The following is a 13262-nucleotide window of genomic DNA, read 5'->3' as shown; positions in this document are numbered from 1 at the left end:
AAAATGCTGTTAGCCCTCCTGGCAACAAGGGCATACTGTTGACTCATATCCAGCTTCTCGTCCACTGTAAGCCCTAGGTTCTTTTCTGCAGAACTGCTGCCTAGCCACTCAGTCCCTAGTCTGTAGCAGTGCATGGGATTCTTCCGTCCTAAGTGCAGGACTCTGCACTTGTCCTTGTTGAACCTCATCAGATTTCTTTTGGCCCAATCCTTTAATTTATCTAGGTTCCTCTGTATCCTATTCCTACCCTCCAGTGTATCCACCACTCCTCCCAGTTTAGTGTCATCTGCAAACTTGCTGAGGGTGCAGTCCACGCCATCTTCCAGATCATTAATGAAGATATTGAACAAAACTGTCTGCAGGACCAACCCTTGGGGCACTCCGCTTGATTCCGGCTGCCAACTAGACGTGGAACCATTGATCACTACCCGTTGAGCCCAATGATCTAGCCAGCTTTCTGTCCACCTTATAGTCCATTCATCCAGCCCATACTTCTTTAACTTGCTGGCAAGAATACCGTGGGAGACCATATCAAAGGCTTTGCTAAAGTCAAGGAATAACACGTCCACTGCTTTCCCCTCATCCACAGAGTCAGTTATCTCATCATAGAAGGCAGTTAGGTTAGTCAGGCATGACTTGCCCTTGATGAATCCATGCTGACTGTTCCTGATCACTTTCTTCTCCTCAAAGTGCTTCAAAATGGATTCCTTGAGGACCTCCTCCATGATTTTTTCAGGAACTGAGGTGAGGCTGACTGGCCTGTAGTTCCCCGGATCCTCTTCCTTCCTTTTTTAAAGATGGGCACTACATTAGCCTTTTTTCAGTCATCCACGACCTCCCCCAATTGCCATGAGTTTTCAAAGATAATGGCATGTCATAAATATAAAGGGAAGGGTAACCACCTTTCTGTATACAGTGCTATAAAATCCTTCCTGGCCAGAGGCAAAGTCCTTTTACCTGTAAAGGGTTAAGAAGCTCAGGTAACCTGGCTTACACCTGACCCAAAATGACCAATGAGGGGACAAGATTCTTTCAAATCTGGAGGGGCAGGGGGAAAGGCTTTGGTCTGTCTGTGTGATACCTTTGCCGGGAACAGATCAAGGATGCAAGCCATCCAACTCCTGTAAAGTTAGTAAGTAATGCTTTAGGTTTTCTTTGTTTTGGCTTGTAAAATTCGCTCTGCTGGAGGAAATGGGTATTCCTGTTTTTGTGTCTTTTTTGTAATTTAAGGTTTTGCCTAGAGGGATTCTCTATGTTTTAAATCTGACTGCGTGTAAGATTATCTTAGAGTTGTTCTCTTACCCTTTTTTGTTCTTCTAATAAAGTTCTGTTTTTTAAGAATCTGAGTGGGTTTTTTGAGTCTTAAAAATCCTCGGCTGGGTTGTGCTCATCTTGTTTATTCTCAAACCTCCCCAGGAAAGGGGATGTAAGGGCCTGGGGGGATATTTTGGGGAAATAGGAACTCCAAGTGGTCCTTTCCCTGATTGTTTGTTAAACGCTGCCACCACCAAGTGATTTAACTAATCCAAGGGCAAAAACTTTGTGCCTTGGGGAAGTTTTAACCTAAGCTGGTAGAAATAAGCTTAGGGGGTCTTTCATGCAGGTCCCCACATCTGTACCCTAGAGTTCGGAGTGGGGAAGGAACCCTGACATAGCCAATGGCTTTGCAATCACATCCGCCAACTCCTTTAGCACCCTCAGATGCAGTGCATCCGGCCCCACAGACTTGAGCTCGTCCAGCTTTTCTAAATAGTCCTGAACCACTTCTTTCTCCACAGAGGGCTGGTCACCTCCTCCCCATACTGTGCTGCCCAGTGCAGTAGTCTGGGAGCTGACCTTGTTCCTGAAGACTGGCAAAAAAAGCATTGAGTACATTAGCTTTTTCCACATCCTCGTCACTAGGTTGCCTCCCACATTCAGTAAGGGGCCCACACATTCCCTGATCATCTTCTTATTGCTAACATACCTGTAGAAACCCTTCTTGTTACTCTTAACATCCCTTGCTAGCTGCAACTCCAAGTGTGATTTGGCCTTCCTGATTTAACTCCTGCATGCCTGAGCAATATTTTTATACTCCTCCCTGGTCATTTGTCTAATCTTCCACTTCTTGTAAGCTTCTTTTTTGTGTTTAAGATCAGCAAGGATTTCACTGTTAAGCCCAGCTGGTCACGAAGACGCATCAGGAAGCCTATGAGTCAACCTCTTTAATGCTTCATCTACTTTCTTCCCTATGAGTCAGTGTGAACCTGGAAAGTCTGTCCTCACTCTGACAGACTGTAGGAATCATAGGGGCTACCCTACATTCAGTCATGGCACGAACTAATATACCAGGAGGCCGGTTTCATGCCACGAACAACCTAATGGAGCAGGTTAAACACAACCATTGAGCTTGTCTTTCCCTCCTGGGGTACATGGCTTCATGTACTTAACTAACCCATTTGCCAGACTCAATCTATGTTGACTTCAGGCATGGTTCCAGAGAGTGTAGTCAGCAACCAAACACATCATGAACACCATAGTTAACAATTCCTTGGAGAGTAATGTCTTCTCTGATGTGGTGAGTATATTCACATCAGGTATTTGTGGGCATCCCCTTCCTACCATCTTTGCCAAACAAGATAATCGTTACAGATGCCTCTCTACGGCTGGGGACAACCGTATGGCACAGAGCACTTGGACACTCTGAGAGACCAGGATACATATCAACTTTCTGGAACTGCGGGAGTCCAAGAAGCTTGCAAGGTTTTTCTACATGTCATCCAGTCCCACCATGTCTTCATAATGTCAGACAACATGACAACCATCTTTTGCATCTGAGCTATGCCTTTCCTCCCTTACGGAAAATTCATAAGGACTGGGTGTGAGTCCCAGATATTTTTGATTCCCAAATCTCCTATTACTCTCATCTCCTCCTCTGCTCACCATCTAGTCCTTTCCTCATCTCTTGACCAAGAGAAAGGGAAGATCAAACATCCCAACTCCAGAGCGCTTCATCTCATGTCTTGGTATTTGGTTAGGCATCAACATTAGAACATTCCTGCTCTGAAGCTGTACATAACAGCAGAAAGGATTCCACTAGGAAATGCTTATCAGCCAAGTGGGAGCATTTTTCCATCTGAGCAAAGCTGAAGCGTGTATCTCCTGCATCAGTGATATTCCCCCCATTTTGGTCTACAGTCTTTCACTCAAAACAGCTGGGCTTTCACTCAGTTCTACGTAGTCACCTGGCAGCAGTCAGTGCATGCCATGCACTATCAGATGATTATTCAATTTTCACTCATCCATTGACTACCAGATTCTTAAAGAGCCCACCTGTAAGGAAACCTACCCTTCACTGGGACTCAAATCTTGCACTTTTGGCACTCATTAAGCTTCCGTTCAAACAATGTTCCATGTCTCAGTTATCAATGAAATTGCATTTCTTGTGACCATTACCTCAGCTAGAAGCATGGATGATCTGGGAGCGATAATGGCGGATCCATCGTACACTCTATCCTAAAAGTACAAAGTCTCTTTTGTCCAAAATTTGCTCCCTAAGTAATTTTGGAGTTTCACATGAACTAATCAATCCACTTACCAGTGTATTTTCTGAAACAGCATACATTTGAAGAAGAGAAGAGACTTTGCTCCTTCAGTGGACAACATGCTTTTGCCATCTGCCTGGAAAGGACAAAACCAAGTAGAAAATTGCCTAGGTTGTTTCTCACTATAGCGGAATGAGTCTGAGGTCAAGCTGTATTTTCCCAGAAGATTTGTAAGTGGATCTTGGGCTGTCTCCTTCTCAGTTACCAGTAGTTGCATTTTCTTTCTCCTAATGGAGTGAAGGCTCATTTTACAAAAGCACAAGCAGCCTAAATGGCATCACTTTACTTGACGTTTGCAGAACAGCGATGTCGAGTTCTGTCCATACATTCATGAGACATTATGCTCTAGTGCAGAACTCCTTCACTGGCTCATCCTTTGGGACAGCAGTTCTCCAAATGGCTCTGCCGTCCGCATCCTCGCCCCCTCCTCCTGTTTGTCAGTCACCCACAGTGGAATATACATAGGGACCAGCTCTCAAAGAAGAAGAGGTTTCTTACCTTATAGTAACTGGAGGTTCTTTGAGATGTGTGGTCCCTATCTGTATTCCACTATCTGCCTTCCTTCCCCTCTGCTTCAGATCTTTACTGGATTCACAGTAGAGAAGGAACTCGAGGGGTAGTTGGTCTGCTCTGCCCTTTATGACTTCAGTTGAAAGCACAAGGAAGGCAAGGCTGTATGTGTGGTCCAACAGATATTGCTTGCAAGAATTCTCTGACTTCTGGAGCACATGCACAGTTTCCTTCAGACTTTCATGACTCCTGTCCTTCAGACTTTCATGACTCCTGTCCTCTGTTGGTTCTCCTACCATTCTGGTGGTTTTTCAGTGTGCCTTTAGATGTGTCTTCCTCCTACTCTGTCCCTCTTAGCAAGAGTGTTTCCCAGGGCTCCATGTTTGATCCATGCCTCTTTTCCCCTCAAATCTGTGTTTCTAGGTGACATCACCTACTCACATGACTTCATTGACCATCTCTACACCAGCAACTCTGAACCTTCTTCTCCATTTCTGATCTGTCTCTCTTTATTCAATGCTGCATCACTTATTCTTTCTCTGATATCTCTTCCTTGGATGGCTTATTGTCAACCTAAACTTAATGTAACCAAAACCGAACTCATCACGCCCTTGTTTCTCTGGTGTCATTGACCTCACCAGTCTTCCGTTAGGCCTTGGTATCGTTTTGATTCTGTCTTCTCTTTACAACTGCATATTTTAAGAAACTAAGTAGTTATGGGGTGAGAGCAAAAGAAGGCAAAATATTGTCATAGATCAAAAACAGGAAGAAAGAGGATACAAAGAGTAGAAATAAATAGAAAATTTTAATCATGGCAAAAGGTTAACAGCAGGGTTTGGTAAGACTCCATACTAGGTCACCTGTGATATATTAATGACCTGGAAGGAGGGTGAGTAGTGACGCAGAAAAATTTGGAGATGACAAAAAGTTGTTCAGGTAGGTCAAGACCACAGAGAACTTCAGAGATCTAACTGAGCTAGGTGAGTGGGCAACACAATGGCAAATGAAATTCTGTACCGATAAATGCATGAAGGGAAAGGTTTAAACTACCCTTTCACCTCATAGGATTCTAAATTAAAATCAGTATAAACTCAGGAAAGGGGCCAGGCTGATAGTGGAAACAGCCCAATGAAGTCCTCTTCTCAGTGTGCAGCTGTATTCAGTAAAACAAACAAGATGGTAAGCTGCTAAAGGAATTGGATAGAGAATAGTATAATGCTATTATATAAAAACAATGGTGCAGCCTCTTCTGGAATGGTGTGTGCAGTACTGGTCACCCCATCTCAGAAGGGATACTGCAGAATTAGTAGGGGTTCAGTGAAGGGAGATGAGAATGATTAAGGGCTGGGAAAAACTCATATGTGATGAGAGATTGAAAAGTTTGGGAATGTGTAATCAGACTGTGGAGTTTACCACTCTTGGATGTCATTGAAGCTAAGTATTTAGCAAAAAGGGATTGGACCTAACAAAAATATCAGATTTGTTATAAACAAAACTTTTGGAAAGGATATTAATTTTTATGATTCAGGGTGGATGAGATATAATGTGAGGGGCAACAGATTGTTTCAGTTCTCTCCACTGTGGCATTCTTACACTTTCTCTCTCTACCTATCCACTTACATTTATAAATTAGCTCTCCAGATAAAATCATCCATCACATGAGGATATAGGTGATAGATACTATTTTAAAGATTCAAGGTTACTTTTAACCTCAGTACATAACAAAGAACTCTTTAAAAAGAGCAGTATAAATTTTGGGGGAAACTAGATTGTGTGGGCTCTTACACTGTGTTTATTGACCACCTTTGTTAGATGCCTGGGAGCTATGGTTGTGATTGTTGTAAGTGGATAGACAGAGTAATGAGTACAAGAATTAATAAATGACAGGCGTTCACCACTGAAGATTACGTTCTCCCTTTCTACTTTAAGTTGACTAGACCGAAGTAATACTAATCATTATGTTTGTTTGATATCATTCTTTATCTCAAAAAAAATTTGCCTTAAAATTGATTGTGGTACATCTCATCAACCTGAATTTATTTAAGACCTCCTACAAAGACCATTAAACTCCCTGAAAAGACTCCAGTTCACTTCAGTAGACATTGGATTGAGCTCTTAATGTCCCTACCCTTTTATATGGGGTTGATGTATTACTCCAAATAATGTAGCATGAACATTCTCTTGAAGAGAAGAGATGTATCTGTAGTGCTTTGACTTTTTAAATCCACATTAGCTGCTGTTTGTTATAAACTGTGCTATGCTAGCATCCAGAGGTCCCAGTCACTAATTGTGGCCCAGTTGTGCTGTGCAAACATAGACGATAACAGTCCCTTGCTCATCCATCATCATTAACCCCCTTCCTCCCAGTCCAGGGACAGACTTTGAGCTAATTGATCAACATAATGATAATATTTAAGACTGAGGGAATGCCTGAAAGAAAACATTTTTTTTCTAGCCGTTAATAACTTATTAAGCAACTTTTAGCTAGCCAACCCAACCTAAAGACAGTTCATTCTCAGGCCAGCCAGTTATTTATATCAGTTATGATATATTTTAAATTAATTGTTGCCAATATACTTCTACAGTTGTTAATGTGTATATAAAATTACTGGAAGGCTGAGTTAGATAACTTATTTCTCATGTCTCACAAGCAGTTTCTCAGCAAATCAGAATGCTGAATAAGCCTCTCACTCAATTATGTTACGTTACTGAGAACCTCCATTTTCATATCAAATGTGTTTTTAAGAAGAAAAGGTTAAATACACAGAGTGGGAGAATTTGGATCAAGTGGCCACGTACAGTGGTTGGGAAAGTGAGCAGATGCCACTTTCCTCAGCTTGTGACTTAAATCGTGTCAATAACAAGCAGAAACTTTTCAGTCAGCTCAGTAATTGGTGTCTTCCAGTCTGACACCCCAAACATGGGGACACAGTGGTTTTCTTTACTAGTGCCAGCGTATATGCTGATAGGTTTTTTAGAATTGCCAGTGTTTATTAAAAGTACCTGTTGTTAAGGTTACCTTGTAGTACTAAAACATTTCTATTAAAAAGCTCTCAGCTGTCTGGAACAGCCATTGTAAAAAATTTAAGTATTCATATTACAGATAGAAAAGTCGCTTATTTTCTAAAAGATTCATTTTGGGTAGTTTATGTGGCAACTTCTTGTAAGCTTCAGTTATGACCCTTCTTGAGTGAAATAACCTTATTCACTTGGCAGGAAATGAAAAAAACTTCAAGAAAATGTAACTGCTCTTGCAATATTTTGACATATTATGATCAACCAGAGAAAAATACATTGATGTATCTACTTTTTTTTTTCCCCTTCAGCTGAAGTCTATATAGGAATTGGGAAGCCTGCTGAAGCCACAGCATGTATTCAGGAAGCAGCTAACCTCTTTCCAATGTCACATAACGTCCTCTACATGAGAGGTCAAGTGGCTGAACTTCGAGGAAATACTGATGAAGCCAAACGCTGGTATGAAGAGGCCTTATCAATCAGTCCTACCCATGTAAAAAGTATGCAGAGACTGGTAAGTCTTGAGTCCAAATGGATAAACATTTTAACTTCAAGTTGGGCTGCTATGTTTTGGGGGCCTTATTGCATTGATATTATAGTGCCCCAATTTTGAGGTGTTGTTAACTCATATTTGACCTAAATTGATTGATTTCCTGGCTGAAGTGTGTTTTTTTTGATACACTCTTTAAAAAAAATCAGTTGTTTATAAGTTGGAGTCAAAGAAAGGGTACTGCTTTTTGCCATTTTCATGTGAATTTTGCACTCAGGCTAACAAAAATGGCTTAGTTTTGCAGATTTAGATCACAATATAAATGATCTGCTTTGAGAAGAATGAATAGCTGAGCTTGAGTACATCTGAATAGAAGCTACTGTGCATAGTATAGATTTCATCTCCTTTTTTGTAAATCCACTGTGTTCCATGCTACATATCACATGCATAAAATTCCCAGTGATTTAAATGGGATCCATATTATCATGTTCAGTGAGAAATGAACATGATGCAAGGTACTTTTAAAGTCATTGGAATATTAAACTTGAGCATAGATTTTCAAATACTATAAAAATTACAGACAAAACGCAGAAGTTCTGTTATCTTTAAAAGATCAGTTATTAAAAGAGTGGAGCTGAAATGATTCCATTCACGCTGTCAAATTTAAAAGGTGAATTCTTTTTTTTTTTTTTTTTTTACTAAAAATACATCAGTGGATATGACTAAAATTGCCAAAATCAGTGAGGATGAAATTCACCTAGGTACAGAGGACCGGTGCAAGGTTCTGCACCACCGTGAGGTTGCATGGGTAGAGTGGCCATATGTGAGTTTCTGCCCATCTGTGTCCTTTGGGAGGTGAAGCAGTATCTGGATGTGTTAATATGAATGGGCTTTTGGGAAAAGGATAGAAGAGTCACTGTTCCAATTCATAGGCTGGAATAGCAACTCTGAAACCTGTTTCCAGGATAAGAATTTAATTCTGTCCAGTTAAGCAGAAAGGAGGGTGAATTCCACCATAAGAGTAAATGTGTTGCCTCATAAAATACAGAAATAGTTTTGTTTTGTTTTTTAAACTATCTGAAAATTGGTTCATCTTTACCCTACCATGGTGAGTTTGAATTACATAGCTCCTTTGCAATTGTTGACAGTGTCAATATCAACTAAAACATTACAGGAAAACACTGCCCGCTTTATTTTAGGTGTTTGTGATGTCAGTTTTTCCAGGAAAATACTTGGCAGGCAGAACATGGAGGGACCATTTGTCAAATATTTTGTGTTAAAGTGTAAAAGTATTTATAATGTTTGTCTGCAGACTAGACTGTTAATTATGAGTCTTATTTTTTTATTTTTCCTAAAAACACTTGCACTTCACCTTTAGCAGAGTTTTTAAAAAGATTATACTTGAACTCCAATCTGTTTTATTAGATTTTTGATTAACAGTATTGGACTGTAAAACTTTTCTCTCCTTATTGTGCTAGGAAGATGTTTTTAAACATTCAGATTCCCTTTGCTGCACAGCAGAACAGCTGCAATCAGCTTCTCAGACCTAACCTTTTTATTCAAAATGATAAGCTAGTTTCTGCCTAGGTGCTTATGAATTATTCAGAGAGGTATTTTTCATGTACCGTAAGGGGGAACATATGAGACGAAAGATCAAATAGGAAAACAGCAAAGGGAAACTTTTATGTTTCACTTTTCAGCTTTCCAAGATACTTGAGCCTATTCACAAATGCCAAAAGGTTCTCTTTTTGGCATGGAAGCATATGGTAGACCAAAAACAGTGTAGTTAAATAAAAATGAGAGCTGTATATTATGTTTTTTGCATTATTTTACTTTAAATAAATGTTTCTTTACAAACAAAATGCTGTGCAGAATGAATGAGGCAAGTGTGCAAGATGAAATATTTCACACTTATTTCTAGTCTTTTACAAAGTTTCTTTATTTTGAGCTTTTGTATCTACGTGGTTTGAGATGTTTTAGAGTGCTGATTGGAGAACAGTCCACTGCATTTTAGTCAACCCCTTAAGCGTTTTTTCTTTTTAAAATATGTTTCTAAAAATCTTGTCTATTACTTTAGATCTCTTGTCTTGTTTAAATCACATCGCAACTGTGTACTTAATGGGGTCAATATAGAGACCAAAATTTGTGATGTATGCTTGTAAATTTTAGAAAAAAAAAGTATTTCAATAATACTTTAAGCATAGGGTTGTCTGTATAACTTCATAGAACCAGGAAGCTACATGACACAGAATGATTCATAGATTCCAAGGCCAGAAGAGATTACTGTGTTCATCTAGTCCAGTGTTTCTCAAACTTTTGTATTGGTGACCCCTTTCACACAACAAACCTATGAGTGTGACCCCCCCCTTATAAATTAAAAACACTTTTTTTGTATTTAACACTATTATAAATGCTGGAGGCAAAGCATGGTTTGGGGGTGGAGGTTGACAGCTCGTGACCCCCCCAGGTAATAACCTTGTGACCCCCTGAGGGGTCATGACCACCAGTTTGAGAACCACTGATCAAGTCTGACCTTCTGCATAATAAAGGTCTTAGAACTTCCCCAAAATCATTCCTAGAGCATATCTTTTAGAAAAACATCCAATCTTGATTTAAAAATTGGCAGTGATGGAGAATTCACCATGACAACTATGCAGATCACTTGATATCAGTGATCACTTGATATCCTCTTCATCATTTACATTTACCATTCTCCTGATTTTTGAGGCATCTGCAGACTTTATCAGTGTTGATTTCATGTTTTCCAGGTCATTAATAAAAATGTTAAATATTGTAGGGCCAAGAACCTATCCCTGCGGGATCCCCTAGAAACACATCTGTTCAATAGTAATTCGCCATTTAAAGTCACATATTGAGACCTATCAGTTATTCAGCTTTTAATCCATGTAATGTGTGCCATGTTAATTTTATATCTTTCTAGTTTTTTAATCAAACTGTCATGCATTACCCAGTCAGATGCCTTAAGAAGTGTAAGGCCATGTCTACATTATCACTGATGTTGGCAAAACATATGTCGCTCAGCGGTGTGAAAAAAAAACCACACACCCTGAGCAACATAAGTTTTGCTAGCATAAGCACTCGTGCACATCACTATATCAGCAGGAGCACTTCTCCTGCCGACATAGCTATCACTGCTCATTGAGGTGCTTTTATTATGTCAATGGGAGAGATTTTTCGTACAACATGGCCCCTAAACGCAAGCCAACTACTTCATCTGGTGCTCAACCAAAGAAACAGCAATCTGTTCCAACGCTGGAGGAAAAACTGGCTGTGTTGGACTTACTGAGAGACGGTATGTCGGTCTCCAACGTGGTGCGTAAATAATGGCTGTAACGAATCTAGCATCCATGCCATCAAGATTTGAGAGAGAGAAATTAGTCAAGCCATGGCATCAAGTGCTGCCAAGGTGACGAGCCAGGTGTGTAATAAGACTTCAGTGCAGACTGAAAAGGCATTAAACTTATGGCTGGAAGACATGAACCGTAAACGTGTGCCTATCGATGGCAACACGTTGTGAGAAAAGGCTCTTAGCCTCTATGCACTGTTCAAACCTCCCGCCGAAGAGGGACAGCCTTCTGATGAGAGAGAATTCAAAGCCAGCCAAGGTTGGCTTAGCAGTTTTAGGAACTGCGTCAACCTCAAAAACATGCAGACTGTTGGTGAAGCTGCATCTGCCAATGAAGAAGCAGCAAAAGCCTACCGCGAACAATTAAAGAAAATCATAGAAGAAAAGAAAAGGAGTACTTGTGGCACCTTAGAGACTAACAAATTTATTTGAGCATAAGCTTTTGTGAGAATCATTTAATTTCTGAATACAGTCCCTCTGTGGATCTGTGGATACGATCCCTCTGTGGAAGCCTCAAAATCACACGTAGTATTACGGATGATTTGAGACGATATCAATAAATGTTTGAGCAGCTCAAGAGACAACAGCAACAGTTGCTGATCATCATGTTTTTCAAGGAAAAACAACGAGCAGCAGATAAGCTTACACAATCAACTTCTCGAGCTGAACCAGAGCCAACCACTTCATCTACGACTCGCTCTCCGTCACCCAAGCTCTCCGTCACCTCCATCTCCAGGATCAAGCCCTGACGCGACCCCCTGTAATAATCCCCTATAATTAAAAATACAGTACTGTAAAATTATATTTTGCATATGTACTCTTTATTATATATTGTACATTACTGTATACATTATACATTTATACATATTACTGTACAGGGTTGTATACACAAAACCATGTACAGTATACTGTACTTTATTGGCACTTTAAGGGATTTTCAAGGGTAATTTTGACTATACGCAATTTTCGCCTTACACACTGACTTTAGAACTTAACCCCCGCGAAAGATGCGACTCCACTGTATATATATCCCTGGTCTGGCCTTTATTCTGTTTGCACGTTATAAATGTGTAGAAGTCATGATCGTTTGTACTTAAGTTACCACTAATTTTTAGCTCTGTGATCAGTTCCTCTTCATCTGTCAATATGAGGTCTAATATAAAATTCCCCTCTTGTTGGATGCAACACTTTCTGAGTTAGGAAATTTGTCATCTATAACATTTAGAAATTCCAAGATGTTTTAGTACTGGCAACGTGAAACCTCCAGCATGTGTCACTCAAATTGAAGTCTCCCATGATCACGCAGACTTTTTTCCTGCACATTATAGATAGGTGCATAAGGAGCCGGTCATCCTGTTCCCTAGTGTGACTTCATGGTCTTTAACAGATATCAACTGTTACCCCATCTTTTGCTTTACCTGTTTGATCCTGAATGCTTATGGATCAATGTCCTTTTTCACTGAAGTAATCAGTGACTTGAAAACAGGTAATGCCACTTTTTACATAGTATCACTCCTCCTCCAGTTTTGTCTGCTCGGTCCTTCCTAAATAGGTTATAACAATTGATTTTAACATTTCAGTCATGAGAATCATCCTATCAGGTTTCAGTAATACCAACTAGATCAAATTTATGCTTGTAAATGACAAATTCAAATTTCTCTTGTTTGTTACCCAGGCTCCTAGCATTGATACATAAGCAATTCAAGAATTTTGTCATATCCTTCAGTTTCTTGATTAATTTTGTTCTCAACATCTCAATTTTGTGCTAATTGAGTGCTCCTATCTTTCATCTTTTTACCCTCCTCTTTTTTTTATTAGTTTAATGTTCTCCTGACTATTCTAGTAAGCCTGTTTTGGAGAAGATTGATTCCTCTTTTAATGAAGTGAAGGTCATCCAAACTATGTAGAACCCCTTTCTCCATAAAAGGTGGACCAATGTTTCCCAAAACCAAAATCCTCAATCTTATACCACTTACCTAGCTAACGGTTCACTTCTAGAATCTTCTGCCTTGTTTTGTTCGTGGGACAGGAAGGGTCTCCGAAGAGATCACTTGGACATTCTTCTTCCTCAGCATACTTCCGAGTTCCCTGAAGTCATCTGTTGTCCGTGAGATGTCTCACAATACAGTAAAGAGAAAAAGAGTACTTAATTAAAAGGAGTAATTAAACAATAATTCACCGGGACCAGATAGTATTCACCCTAGAGTTCTGAAGAAACTCAAATATGAAATTCGCAAAAAAGAAAAGGAGTACTTGTGGCACCTTAGAGACTAACAAATTTATTTGAGCATAAGCT

General features: G+C 39.9%; 1 protein-coding gene across 5 annotated transcripts in view; it reads left to right on the top strand.

Moving 5' to 3' along the window:
* TTC7B (tetratricopeptide repeat domain 7B) overlaps positions 1–13262 on the top strand; it is a 311774-nt gene that overhangs the window by 238341 nt on the left and 60171 nt on the right. For all 5 annotated transcript variants that reach the window (XM_073349423.2, XM_073349422.2, XM_073349421.2 and 2 more), the window contains one exon: positions 7421–7623. In XM_073349423.2, coding sequence (XP_073205524.1) covers positions 7421–7623 — 203 coding nt within the window. The remainder of the gene's footprint in view (positions 1–7420; positions 7624–13262) is intronic.

This window comes from Lepidochelys kempii, chromosome 6 (assembly GCF_965140285.1).
Source record: "Lepidochelys kempii isolate rLepKem1 chromosome 6, rLepKem1.hap1, whole genome shotgun sequence".
Lineage (NCBI taxonomy): Eukaryota > Metazoa > Chordata > Testudines > Cheloniidae > Lepidochelys > Lepidochelys kempii.
The sequence above is the reverse complement of the archived record's forward strand: the minus strand, read 5'-3'. Positions and strand labels throughout refer to the sequence as shown.